The 15,158-nt window shown below is 37.5% G+C and overlaps 1 protein-coding gene across 5 annotated transcripts in view; it reads left to right on the forward strand.

Annotated features, from left to right (window-relative positions):
* The window catches only part of LOC129750905 (protein crumbs), a 192,728-nt gene that overhangs the window by 118,417 nt on the left and 59,153 nt on the right, over nt 1-15,158 (forward strand). For all 5 annotated transcript variants that reach the window (XM_055746076.1, XM_055746077.1, XM_055746079.1 and 2 more), the window contains exon 2: nt 14,149-14,280. In XM_055746076.1, coding sequence (XP_055602051.1) covers nt 14,149-14,280 — 132 coding nt within the window. The remainder of the gene's footprint in view (nt 1-14,148; nt 14,281-15,158) is intronic.

Consider the following 15,158-nt stretch of genomic DNA (forward strand, 5'->3'; position numbering starts at 1 on the left):
GGTTTCCCGTCAGCTGCAGCATTCAAGTCTCTCGTACAACAACAGAGGAGACGAAGACGAACATGTGAGATAGTTTTGTTATTTTTTTGTGTGTGTCTTTTTTCCGCTGAATCTTTCTTTTATCGTCAAGGAAAATGCCTTTTGTTGTCATAACTTAAAATGACCTAACAGAAGCGGGCTACACGGCTACCTGTGAATGGCATTAATGAAACAAAAAAAAGTTTCCCATATTCAAATTTAAGTTTACGCAACAGAAGGGTAGAATGTATGATTGTTTTAGGGTTATTTGCATCTACTAGACTCTTTGATTTGCATAATTCTTCTTAATGACACTTTCTTTTTTAACTCAATTCGGAATTTAAAAAAATGTTATTTTGAACCTCAGAACTAATATTTTGTCGAATTTAAAATTGGGCTTAGATTTTTTTACTAGATTGTTTTTAATTTCAAATTTTTTTTCAGTTATGGTTGTGAAGCCTTCAACCATAACTGAACATTTTCGGACTATCCGGGTGTCATGTATCATGCTGGATTTCCGATATTGTATCTTAAAACTGTTCCACTGCGTCAACTACCAACAACAATACCAGTAATCCTTGGCTATTGTTCGGATTTTCTATTTGGGTTAGCTTTGCTGAGATTTACGACTGTGACCTACTAATTGGACACATTTTTCTTCTTCTTTCAATGGAAAACCTTATAGGTACCGGTTTCGCATGACCCGGGTGCTCTATGGGCTTACCGCAAGCGAGCAACCAAGTTCAAGCGTATTTTTTGCCATCATCCGCCGTACTAAATACAATTTTCCACGGGCCAATTTCTACACTGCCGGCCAAAAGTTTGGGATCACCCGCTAAAAAAAACTTGCAAATTTTGATCGTTCATATCTCAGCCGTCTTAGGACATATTGCAAATCTTCTGATCTCATTTGAAAGATAATGAGCAATAGCTATTTCGGAGTTATTTTGCCCAGAAATAATGTTTTAGTTTTGCACCTAAAACTTAATCTAAATTAGAGCATTTTCAAAAAAACGCACTCAATATTCAAAGCCGATCATCTCGCGATAGGGTGGACCAAATTTCAAAATTTGAGTTGCATTAGAATCCTTATTCTATACTTCTCAAAACACAATCAAAAAATTTTGTGCAAAAATTTAAGAATGTACTATTAATTAATAAAATAGACACTTAAGTTATCGTCCAAAAGTTTGGGATCACCCCTCAGTATGGTGTATCGGCCAAAAACATGCAAATTTATCTCTTTTATATCTTTCTCATCTAACATCGTATTGCAGATCTGATGGCTGCATTTGAAAGCTTAGGAATTGTTGTTTTTCCAAAAATTCATACAAAAATTATATTTTAAAGTGATAACCTTAAACAATTTACTTGAAATTAATTGTTTTTTTTTTTGAAAATTCACACTTATGATTGTGATTTTTTTATGGTTATGGATTTAAAATATAATTTTTTAATGAATTTGTGAAAAAATAACAATTCCTAAGCTTTCCAATGCACCCTTCAGATCTGCAATACGATGTTAGATGAGTAAGATATTAATGAGATAAATTTGCATGTTTTTTGAAAAAATGATCCCAAACTTTTGGTCGATACAACATACTAGGCGTGATCCCAAACTTTTGGACGATAACTTAAGTGTCTATTTTATTAATTAATAGTACATTCTTAAATTTTTGCACAAAATTTTTTGATTGTGCTTTGAGAAGTATAGAATAAGGATTCTAATGCAACTCAAATTTTGAAATTTGGTCCACCCTATCGCGAGATGATCGGCTTTGAATATTGAGTGCGTTTTTTTGAAAATGCTCTAACTTTAGGTTAAGTTTTAGGTGCAAAACTAAAACATTATTTCTGGGCAAAATAACTCTGAAATAGCTATTGCTCATTATCTTTCAAATGAGTTCAGAAGATTTGCAATATGTCCTAAGACGACTGAGATATGAACGATCAAAATTTGCATGTTTTTTAGCGGGTGATCCCAAACTTTTGGCCGGCAGTGTATATGAACCTTATGCATCTAAACGCGACGTCCATATGCATTGCAGTTGTCAGCCTACAGCAGTCAAGACAAATGGTGTTTTCTTAACAGAGGAGGAGCCACTCGTTTTCCGTGAGTGTAGTCTACGTACATACGGCTACGTTACTTTGCATATGCTAATTAGATTTGAATCACGGACCGGCTTCTGATGTTTACTTACCGGTTCCATTATTGTGGTCACTTTATGGCAGCAAAGATTCTCGCCATTGGTGGTACACTGTTAGAAAAAAAATTGAACATCTCAACTTCAATATGAAAAATCTCTCTTATTTTACTCAACTTCAATGAAAAAGAAACAGCTTAACAATGTTTACAATTGGAAATAAAAACAACGAATGAACCTATTCTTCAAATAAAACAAAGCTTCCATTGAAGCAACAAGAGTATAAGGTTAACAGAATAGTACCAAACCAAATAGTCGTGTCTTACGTGCGTGTGAGTGTTTGTCATTTGAGATTGGATCCGTTCGGCTCGCTCCTCGGAATACTAATTAGCTTGTTTCCTGTGTGTTGTACCAATCACCGAGCGAACGACCGATCCGATCCTATCTGCGTCGGTCAATTCTGAAGACAAAAGACTTTCCCTAACTAATACCGTATTTGTTTATGCCGAGTGTTGCACTAGTGTTGCACTGGTGCACCACCAGGTGCTGTCAAACTGTTTGTTTATTAGGACGGTGTTGCACTGGTTTTGACCTGTCGGAGTTCTGCTTACGGACGGTGGCCCACCGATAATTTTGCCAGTGTTGCGAGAGAGCGTGTGAGTGAGTGAGGTAGCAATACACTGGCGACGATTTGTGTTTGTTTTTGTCTGGTACGGTGGAACACTGATCGAGGGGAGAAAACAAATACGGTATAAGTGTGTTTCTATAAAACAATTGAAGGCATTGGCGATTGTTGTGTTGTGTTTCGGGAAAAAAACACGCATCTAAACTATTCAAATGTGGATCTAAATGAACGATGATGATGATGGCCCTCCACTTTCCCCCGTACATGGGATCTTGGGCTGGATTATCTTGTAAGATATTTTATACAGTCTCCTCATGTTTGGTCGATTTTTTAGTTTGCTGGTTTTCTGTGAATGTATTCCCATGTACGTCCATCATTGCCTTTTTATCTGCTTTTTATTTTGGTGCTATTAATTCTCAACTTTTGAACAGGGACCATCTGAGAAAAGGGATATTTCAGGATATTCAACCCTTCCCACACACACATGAGTCCATTTCAGGGTTTTACCGCGCCCCAGATCGCGTTGCTTTTGATATTTGTCATGTGCGGCTCAGAGACGTTTGTTCAGTTGACTTCATCATCATCTGGTAATAAATTACTCACATTTAACACGTACTATAAACTAAAATTAACTTTTACAAACGCCAAACACTTAATCTTAAAACGATTAAAATTTTCTTCTCTTTTGATTTCCGTTGGTAGATTGTTAAATAATCTTATGCCTCGATAAAACAATGAATTCTGCGAAGATGCCAATAAAAATGATGCAGATCGTATTTCACAAGCAAAACGTGTTCCATAGTGATGCAGGTCCGTTCCTCTTACTATCCGTTCTTGAAGATATTCTGGTGCTATTCCTTTCACGATTTTGAAAATTAAAATCAATGTGAGGTAGGTTACTCTTTGTCTAATTGATAGCCATTGTAGAGCATTTAGCATATTTTGAACAGGGGTCCTTCGATGGCATCTGAGGATCAACCTCATGATTTTGTTCTGAAGCCTTTGTAGCCGAGCCATTTGCTGATCGTTTGCGAAACATATTATAGACGGACAGAAGTCAAAATGCGGGGATATGATTGCTTTATACAAATAAATTAGACTCCACTGTGACAAATCTTTACGTAAACGACACATTAAACCAAATTTTTTGGCAATTTTTTTCACTGAATTGTTGATGTGATCTTTGAAGTTTAATTTCTCATCTATTATTACACCGAGATACTTTATTTCATGAACTATATCGAGACGTACACCATCGATACAAACGTTTACTGAATCATAGTTCATATGCTTGTTAGAGACGACCAAACATTTAGTTTTAGAGACATTTAGTTTTAACATTTTAAAATTCAGCCATTTGTTCAAATTCACGAGATCACAGTTCAATTTATGGACAGCAGCACCAGCATCATCACAAGCAATAAATATCACAGTATCATCGGCAAATAAATTAATATCACAGTGTTTGAGAATTTTCTTCATGTCGTTTATATATAAAATAAAAAGCAGTGGTCCTAGAACGCTTCCTTGGGGTACGCCAAGCGTGGTTTCTTTGGTATTTGATATCACAGAGGAGTATTTGGTTCTTTGAAATCGGCCTTCTAAATAGGATTGGAGCCATTTAAGAGCTGTGTCTTTTATCCCGTATTTCGAAAGCGTGTCAATAAGTTTTTTGCGTGAAATAGTTTCGAATGCTCGCTTTAAATCGAGAAAAACGGCAATGATTTTCATTTTTTTATCCAATGTTCCTTTCCATTTAGCCAGTAATAAGTTGAGAGCTGTTTCACAAGAGTGATTCTTACGGTATCCGCTTTGTTCTGCAACCAGTATTTTGTTTGCTTCTATGTAGCATAATAACTGCTCCTTCACTATTAACTCCAAAACCTTCTCATAAACTGGAAGCATATTAATGGGTCGAAACTCCTCTGCTTTTGATGTTCCATTGACTTTCTCAATCGGAACGACTAGAGACTCTTTCCAGGACTGCGGAACGATTCCCGTCAACAATGATTCATTGATGATGTGCAATAGTTTACCACCAATTAATTCAAATCCATCTTTCAATATTCTGCAGTTCACTATATCGGCACCAGAAGATGATCCCATTGTCCAAACAATTTTTTTCAAACATTCAAGCGTTATAGGGGAAAAATTGGCTAATTGGCTTTGGGTGTACATTCCTGTAAGTTGAATGGGCTCAGGCTCTGTTTCAATGGAACTACTAATTTCTTCAATGCTTGATATGAAATATTCATTGAACATATTGGCGATTTTCAACTGCTCATATTCTTCTACTCCATCAAATTCAATTGATTTAGCTGAAGGTGTAGCTGGTTTTATGAGCTTCTTGAGGACTTTCCATAGCTCCTTACTATTCGTTTTATTCGCGTCAATAGAGCGCTGTATATATTCTCGCTTTTTTCTTCGCAGATTACATGAATACTCGTTCCTGTACGTTTTATAGAGTGACCATGTAAGATCAGTGTTGCACTGCAAAAATTTCTGGTACGACTTATCCCTTCTTCTTTTCATCTGGGCAAGTTCAGTATCAAACCATTTGATTGATTCTTTGGTTTTTTTAAATTCAACGGTCACTAATGTATTTACACATTTTTGAATATTCTCGATTAAACATTTTGCTTTATTATGCAGATTATCTAGCAGCCATTCTGAATTTATTTGTTCTATATGACTTCTCAGCAATGTAAGTAATTTGTCAGGGGAGTAATTTTTCCAACTCTGTACCCTAATTAATTTTTCATCACAATCAATACTGTTGTTACCAATGTACAAACATAAAGTTTCATGGTCAGAGATTTTAAAATCGTTAACGGCACAAACATGAATATCACAGTTTGAGAACGCCAAGTCAATCAGTGTTTGGCTAGTACGTGTTATGCGAGTATAATCTTTAACATGCTGTTTGAGATAGAACGAATTCATCATATTTTTCAGGTTTGCGGAATCTGCAGGATTTACCCAATCTATATTGAAATCTCCGACTATCAAGTTAAACTTAGATAAGTCAACAAATTCCTCCAACCAAGTTTCCTCTAAGACTTTTAGAAAAATGGCATCACTGTCGTTAGGTGAATGATACAGCACACCATATCGACCCGCAGTTATTCCAGAGAAAATTTCGATACCGAGGAACCAATTTCGATTTGTTTTAGCATTCAATAGGACCTTATATTTTATGCTTGCATGGAGATAAATCATAACTCCTCCAGTGTGCCTCGAATCAGAGAAGCAAATAACGGAACGGAAATCTGGTAGCTGGAAAAGGTTAACGTCTAATGTTTCTGTCACATGCGTTTCAGTCAGCATTACTACTTTCGGTTTCATCGATTGCACCATCAAACGAATATCTTCAAAGTTTGCTGTCATACCTCCACAATTCAAATAAATCACTGTTGGTTGATTTTTTTTCTGTTCTTCTAGTTGCTATGGACCATAATTCAAGAGACGACGTTTGTTTGCTACTAGTTTTTTGTAAACTGGACATTCTTCACTGTATGCAAAGTGATTGGTGTCCAAATTCATTTTTCGTTCTATATTCATATTTCTGCAATTGACACAGCTCTTAAAATTTGACTCACAATCCGACGTTCTATGGTTAGATGCACAACGGGAACAGATTTCGTTGTTTTTGCATTCTATGCTTTTATGGCCATAAGCACAACACTTGAAACAACGTGTAATGCTAAAACTTTCTACGACTCTACATCTGTCCCAACCAATATTTACTCGACCCATTTCTAACATGCTTTCCAGTGAGACCACATCAACTTCTATAATTGCCGTATATTGTGTGAAATCTTTAAATTTATTTGCAAACATAGTAACAAGTTCTAAACTTTCTATGGACAAGTACTCATTCTGTTCGGTAAGACATTCTTTCAGATACTCTGCCGTCATTTTTTCAGATAACCCTGTTATTTTTAATCGAGGTCTTATTGGCTTTGTAATCGAGACATCATAATTTTCACCCATTAAATTTTTTACATTTGAGATAACAGATTGCAAATTTGCTTCATCATTGACGCCGAGGATCACCCTACCGTTGTTCCCTTCTCTTACGGTTTGAATTTTTACGGCAGACCTGTCGATCTTGGCTCGTAAATCTTCTTTAGTTGCCCTGGAAGTCTGATCAGTTTCTTTTGGCTTAACTATGACCATTGGCTCTCTTTTTTTGATAGGTGTTTTTGTAACGAATTTAAATGTGGATCTACTAACTATGCATGCTTTAAGTAGAGCGGAGTAAGATCCGATGCGTATTGTCATCATTTACTACTCCGTTGTTTGTTGATGTATCAATTTCCAATCTGAATCTTTCAACAATGGTCGGATAAACTTTGTTTTCTCCAAAAAAAATGTTCAAAGTATCTTTAGCTATGGTCTGACTTAAATTCGATAATTAAATTTAAAAGTCGGTACAATTTTGAAATCCTTCTGTTGTCACGAGGGGGGGATAATAAAAAAAATCCAAATTTCCAATAATTTGGAACAAGTTGGACAAAAGCTTGCATGCAGTATATTTATATACAAGAATTTATCGTTTTTTGTTTTTCAATAAAATACTTTAAACTTTATGTAGGGCTTATAAGTTATTCCAAATTTTCTCAAAATAACTTTATATCTATCAATTCATTTAAACCAGTGTTTTTCAAACTTTTCTAACTTAACGCCCCCTGACTCGACATCTCAAATTTGTATATAAATACAACAAAAATTGATAATTCTGTGCTCTTTCACCGCCCCCTTGTAGGCTCTCAACGCAACCCAATTATAAAAGGTGTCCACGATAAAATTGCCCCACTATTAAAATGCTCTAACTTTTCAACCGTTGCAGAGAAGAATTTAATGAAAATTTAGGTGGATTTAGTTCATAGTGCATTGTTTACATCCTGCAAGTTTTAAAGTCCTGTGATCAAAACTCGCAGAAATGGAGTCGAAAGAACAGCTCGTGCGTGATAAAAATCTTGCGCATTCATCACGAGAACAAAGATCTCTCGCATCGTTCCATCGCTAAAAAGTTGGGAATCGAGAAATTCTCGGTGTCGCGAGTGATTAAGCGCTTCGAGGAACGATTGACCACCAATCGGAAGCCCAGAAGTGACGGAAAAATATTCCGTACAACACTAAAAATCACAACCGCGTTATTGGGCCTTGAACCGAAACCCGAACGCCTCCGTTTGGGATGTGGCTAAGAAGCTGCACCTAAGTCGAAGTTTTGTCCAGAAGGATAAATCTAAGGCTGGGCTTCGAACGTTCAAGGTACAAAAGACCATTAACCGCGATGAGAAGCAGAACAAGTCCGCCAAAACCCTTACCAGGAAGTTGTACCTCAACATGCTGACGAAAGTTGAATGCTGCATCATGGACGACGAAACATATGTAAAGGCCGACTTCAAACAAATCCCCGGCAACCTGTTTTTCAAGGCCAAGGATAACTTCAGTGTTCCGGAGCATGTCCGTACTCAGAAGATATCTAAATTTTCGAATAAATTCTTTGTTTGGCAAGCCATCTGCACGTGCTAAAAGCGGAGTGCACCTTTTGTGATCCAGGACACGATGAACGGGCAGATATACATGAAAGAGTGCCTCCAAAAGCGTCTGCTATCTCTCCTGAAGGCCCACAGAGTTCCAATAATCTTCTGGCCAGATTTGGCCTCATGCCACTACTCCAAGGACGTGCTGAAATGGTATGCGGACAATAAGGTCAATTTCGTGCCGAAAATGCGAGAAGTGCTGGGCGATTATGAAGCAGCACCTTCTTAAACGACCTTGTGGCCGGAGTTAAGGCCAAGGTGCGGGCATTTGCGTATGGACTGTAAATAAAATACGAGTTAAATGGTTAAATTAAGTTAAAAAGTTATTTTTCAATCCCTGAAAATTTGATGGCAATCGGATGAAAACTCGAATTTTGCGAATCAATTTTGTGTGTGGCAATTTCATCGTGGACACCCTTTATTTCCAGAAAGATCTCGGGTTGGTCTTGAAATTGCGCCGAAGCCGATGACGATAGTTCTGGTAGCAACGCCTACTGTTTTTTTGTATGCCGTGTTTAGCTTGCGGTATTCTATCTTTGTACCGAGGGACTTGTGTTTGCTAACGTAGTAGTATGTAGTTCAGTATGCAGTCCTTCTCCCATTCGATAGAATCCTGGACAAGGGAGATAGCTATTCAACTTTTTTGCAGTCCTGGTAGAAGGGAGCGGTTTCCTCTATGGGAACGTTAATTTTAGTGATATCGAGTGAGACCACTAAATACTTTAGGTTCTAGGAAAAAAAGCCGTCATGGGAAGGGTACCATTTCAAGCCAGGCATGTTGAAATCACCGATAACAAGTTTGTCATCTTCAGGAGTGCGAGAAACATTCAGCTACAAACAGGTCACTAGAACAATCAGGAAGCACATACACTACGCATAAGTACAGTTTACGATCACCGGGATCAAAGCGGGCCTAAAGAAGCTTCAAACCGTCCCAAGAACTGTCTTCGATAAGCTGAACTGGGAGTATAGACTTGACAGCAAGTAAAACTCCGCCTCCAGTTGACTTTTTGCTGTTCAGGGGGCTTCGATAATCTGAGCCGATAATTTGATTGAATATGGTGCGATCATTAAGCCATGTTTCTGTAAAGACGATGATTTCGTAACAGGAGCATGACGTGGCAAGGAGGTAATCAATCAAACAGGAATTGACACCACCAACGTTCTGATAGTAAGCATTGATAGGCTCTGATGTATCGGATGCAGAACGAGAACGATGATCCCTGGAAATGGAAATTCCATCACGCAGAGAAGGACAGTCGATAATAGCGTACTCGCCTGAAAGCGCAGGCAGGAAAACCCCTTCACCACAGACGAACTCACGGCCGAGACGACTGTTGTCGCTGCCAGGAAACGGCGCGACTGAGTCGAAGGGCTCAGAGGTCTCTGTAGTTCCTGATACGTTGCGTCCCGGTGCTGGAGGCAAAGTAGATGTAGCGGAGCGTGTTAATGGTTTTATTTTTTTGCCAGTATTTGAGCAATGAACTTAGAAATGCCTATGATAAATCTGTAGCCTTCCAATTTTTTGTGTTCTTCCGGTCCGCTTTAATGTTTTTGTTACAAATTTTAAGCGATAGTTGAATAACAGAGAAAAAATGTCATCTGAAACTTAAGTATTGTGTATCACTTATTAATAATATTGCATTTTTGACTTCAAATAAACACAAGATTTTTGATTTTGTACAATGTAGATAGCATAGAAGTTTATTAACACTAAACATACCGACACTGTGTATATACCTATTCATACCGCGAGCGGTCAAATGACGGCAAACACCGTTTTCGCTAAAACTCCCTTGTTTCTCAACCGATTTCTACCAAATTTATAGTTTTGAAAAGCTTATAATTCGACTCAAATATGTTTCTCATACAATTTTCAGCTACAATCAATAACTATAAAGTTATTTACAGTACAAGAAAAATTTTATGAAAAAAACATGCTTCAGGAAAAAGGTTGTAAATCAGTTATTAAGTGCTCGAAAAAAATTTCACTTAGTGCCTGAGAAAACTGAAGTTAGAAGCTATATGTTGCACATATGGAACATTTTTTTTTAAATTTTCTAAGATCATGGCCACAAAAAATGTAAAAAAGTTGTGTAAAACCCGTACTTTTCAATCAATCAACCGCCAAAGCCGTTCCTGTTATAGTAGAAAATTTTGAAAAAGTGAATTGAAAAGTAGACGTAATTTGTCACATTTTGGCGTCTTTAGATTTTTAAAATACTAAATACATAATTTTTGACGGCATTTCAAAGGTAGTTGTTTTGCAAACTTTTTATGAATCTAGTTTTTCTGAGACAATCCCTACACCCAAATTCAGCTTTGCACTGGATTTTGAGTACGTTAACGTATAGTTTCAGCAATAAAACTATATGCAAAAGATAGAAATTTCATGCCGGTTCTAGTGATGTAACTGCAATGCTTCACAAAAATATAATAAATATATTTCTGAAAGTAAAACTAGAAAATTTGAGCGAATGCTCGTTTATTTTTTCGTTTCCTTTCACCCGTCTTCGTGTGCAAAATAGCTTTGAGATATTACCACCCACTGCGCCCGTCTGCCAAGCAAGAATTTGTGCTGACTTTTCAAAATTCAGGAACTAGTTCACTGTTTTATTTATCATATTTTTGCCAAGCATTGCACCGCCAATGCAGTTACACCACTAGAACCGGTATAAAATAAGCTTTCTTTTGCATATAGTTTTATTGCCTAAACCTTACGTAAACTTACTCAAAATCCAGTGCAAAGCTGAGCTTAGGTGTAGGAATTGTCTTAGAAAATCCAAATTGATAAAAAGTTCGAAAAACAGCTACCTTTGAAAAGTCGTCATAAATTATGTATTTCGTATTTCAAAAATCTAAAGATGCCAAAATGTGACCAATTACCGAAACATTCCAATTCATTTTTTGAAATTTTTCTACTGTAACAGGAACAGCTTTGGCGGTTGATTGATTGAAAAGTATGAGTTTTACACAACTTTTTTACATTTTTTGTAGCCATGATCTTAGAAATTTTTTAAAAAAATGTTCCATATGTGCAACATATAGCTTCTAATTTCAGCTTTCTCAGGCATTAAGTAAAATTTTTTTCGAGCACTAATAACTGATTTACAACCTTTTTCCTGAAGCATGTTTTTTCATAAAATTTTTCTTGTACTGTAAATAACTTTATAGTTATTGATTGTAGCTGAAAATTGTATGAGAAACATATTTGAGTCGAATTATAAGCTTTTCAAAACTATAAATTTGGTAGAAATCGGTTGAGGAACAAGGGAGTTTCAGCGAAAACGGTGTTTGCCGTCATTTGACCGCTCGCGGTATGAATAGGTATACCACATGCGTTATTCGAAAACCGTAACACTTAAAAAAAAATTAAAAACGCAAAAATACTTGCATTCCAAAAACAAAAATAGTCCTGTCGTTAGATTTGCGAAAAAACAATTATATAAGGCGTAATCATCGTTTAAAGTTCAAAAACCGTCATTTGACCGCCCCGGTACGTTTAGTGTTAAATGCTGTCTATTTTCTGGCGGCGATGGATGGAACGCAGTGCTGTGTGCGGATTTCGGGTGAATTGACGAATTCATTCGAATCACGACGGGGGCTCCGCATGATGATCAACGAGGCGCTAGAAGGTGTTATTCGACGAGCGGTAGATGAAATGTGGGGCATGATTTTCAACAGATCAAGCCAACTGCTTTGCCGACGACATTGATGTAGTTGGCAGATCATCTGCGTTGGTGGAAGAAATGTACCGCAAACTGAAACGCGAAACAGGAAGGATTGGGTTGATGATTAATACGTCCAAGACGAAGTACATGCTGACCCCCGGATCCGAGACCGACCGAACCCGCTTGTCTAGTAATAACAAGGTCACGATCGACGGTTACGAGCTGGAGAAAGTCGAAGACTTTGTCTATACTGGTGACCACAGACAATGACTCCAGCCGTGAGATCCGGAGGCGAATGATCAGCGGAAGTTGTGTCTACTATGGACTCCACTAGCAACTGCGGTCGAGAAGACTTAGCCCCCGCACAAAGTGTAACCTGTACACAACGCTCATTAGACCGGTTGTCCTCTACTGGCACGAGACGTGGATATTGCTCGAGGAGGACCTGCGAACACTCGGAGTATTCGAGCGACGAGTGTCAAAAACTTTCTTTGGTGGCGTGCAGGAGAACGGAGTGTGAAGATGGAGGATGAACCACGAGCTCGAGCGACTCTTTGGCGAACACAGCATCCAGAAAGTAGCAAAGGACGGATACGCTGGGCAGGACATGTTGCGAGAATGCCGGACGACTGTCAGGTCCAGGTGTTCACTGCCAATTCAGTAGAAACGAGACAAGCAACGCAACGAGCGAGGTGGTTAGACCAAGAGGAACGTGATCTGGCGTATGTGGGGTGCCCGAGAAGTTGGAGAACGGTTGCCATGGACCGAGTGAATTGGAGGAATATTGTTTATCAGGTTATGTGGTGAGACGGGAAACAATGTAAATACAAAATTGTATCAACGTGTGGCCGGATGTTTACAGCAGGGACGGTCACCGAAAGAAGTGCTCCATTTTGGCATGTTTAGCTGATTATTGGTTGTACCACGCGTATCAGCCAATGCAAGATGTGTGTAGTCACCCCATGCTATGCTATAAATGCCCATCAAGTTTTTGAGTCGATTATTTTCAACCGCATAAATGCATTCCTTAGCCCTAATGTGAACTTTACTGGTATGCATGGGATTAGTCAAGTTTGTCTCATTTGCGCCGAGCTCTCCGTAAGTTATCACCTCCGGAAATAGTAACACAACACCGAAAAATAAGGTCACATTTTAAGGATATTTCATAAGATCGTCTTGACGTAGAATTGGTAAATTTTGGTGAGGATTTTAGATGACTTTTCGCTTCAAGAGCCTTTATTAAAAAAAAAAAAAAAGATAACGTTGAAATCACATACAGGTATTCAAAAAACTCAACTATTCGGTGAGCCGAATATTCGGCTTAACGGTTTTTGGATTATATTCGACCGGCCGAATATTTGGTACATCTCTAATTCCAAACCAATTCACGTCAATTTCAAATATATGGTACGATAGACATATTTATATTGATCATTCAAATCAGATAATGTATCATCTAAACGGAGGGAAAAAGCTCGATTTATAAGTTTTTTTCCAAACCGTCATCATTACCCGACTCATCTTCGTTAAAGATCGCTAATGGTTTTGTACACTCCAAGAAACTCTTTGTGTCCAGTGTGAGCGGAAGATGTTGATTGTTGACGTCTTTTTTTCCTGTTCCCACTGCTGACTGTACGAATGATGAAATTTGATTGATTCCCACCGAACAAACTGTGTTGTGCTGTGCTGTGGTACTTTTGGTGTCAAACATATGTTTCCGTTTGTGCAGTTATACATATGTGCTTCTTTTACCTGACTCGAGGGGGTCCCCTGAGAAAAACTATTGCTGGGAAATTTCAGCAACTTATCCACGGGAGGTTTTCACTTGTGGTGAATGTAGTTTCGGTTGACATGATATGTTTCGGTAATGACAATTTAATTCTGATATAGAAATCAAAAGATATCGGAAATGTCTTTCAAAACGTGGAATAAAATTACATAAATCGTCTAAACACCTAAAACATTCTCACTCTTGAGAAACCTCCAAATATTTTGGTGTTCTTATTAACTCCCTTATCAAATGATCCGACTCTTTTGTTATTTTGGGCCAGGAAATCTAGAGTAATTTTAGTCCACAATTTATGACCCAACAAACACTAAATACTTATTTCGTTTTTTTCCCTCATTCTCATTCACAGTGCTCTGTTCGTCACGGACCGCTTCGATTCAGGTGGATAAGGAAGCGTACTTTAACGGTTCGGCCTACCTCCGACTGAAGACGCCGATGACCCTGTGGAGCCACTCGGCGATCAGCTTCAAAACGTGCCGCGGTAAGTCTTTCGTAATGCGTATAATATCTGAACCGATTTGAGGAGCTTGAACAGTTGATACTTACCAATACCTACGTATGCAACGCGACAGGAAAAAAAATCGATGATTCACAGGTCATTCGAAACTAATTACTCAAAACGTTGAGCTGACTTCGGTCTGCTAATGTCAATCGAAAATTTTGGTGGATTCTAGCTTTCAAATGACCTAATAATCAATATTTTTCCTGTCGATTTCAACGTGCTTTTTGTTAGAGTAAAATAATGTGCCCTAGATTTAGAGCTTGCAGTTTTGAAACGATTGTTAAGTATGCTATATGAGATACTACGACTGTACGTTAGAGCTAGATTCAAATGTCTAAATTCCCCGTAAGATATAATGATAATAGAATGAATTGAAATTGTATAAAAAATTGAAAAAAAAAATTATCAAATAATCTTTGAATACATTATGTTGTTTCAATACAATTTGAAGCTAATACAATTGGTCCAAAAGAAGAATAGACTGAAGGTACATTGTTATTTATCATTTTATTCACTGTTTATTTTGTTATAATAACTTTTATAAAATTTTTGGGATATATTTTTTCAAATTATTTTTTTTATTTGGTTACGTTTAAACTTTGTAACCCTTGTAAACACTGTGACATTTGAAAATAGTTATAGGTCGGGTTGAAGTTAACCCTACCTATTTGTTTTTATCTGTTCAATAGTTTTTAGGACTTCCCTAGTGGAAAACAATGAAACATTTTCGGCCAATTTTTTTTCTTGTAAAACACCTGATCTTGACATTTCATGCGTTTTTAAGTCACATGGCACCTAAATTAAAAATTTAAATTCCCTTTTTTCCTTTGGCCATATTTTGGTAATTTTAAAAGGGG

The sequence above is a fragment of the Uranotaenia lowii genome, chromosome 3 (assembly GCF_029784155.1).
Source record: "Uranotaenia lowii strain MFRU-FL chromosome 3, ASM2978415v1, whole genome shotgun sequence".
Classification (NCBI taxonomy): Eukaryota; Metazoa; Arthropoda; class Insecta; order Diptera; family Culicidae; genus Uranotaenia; species Uranotaenia lowii.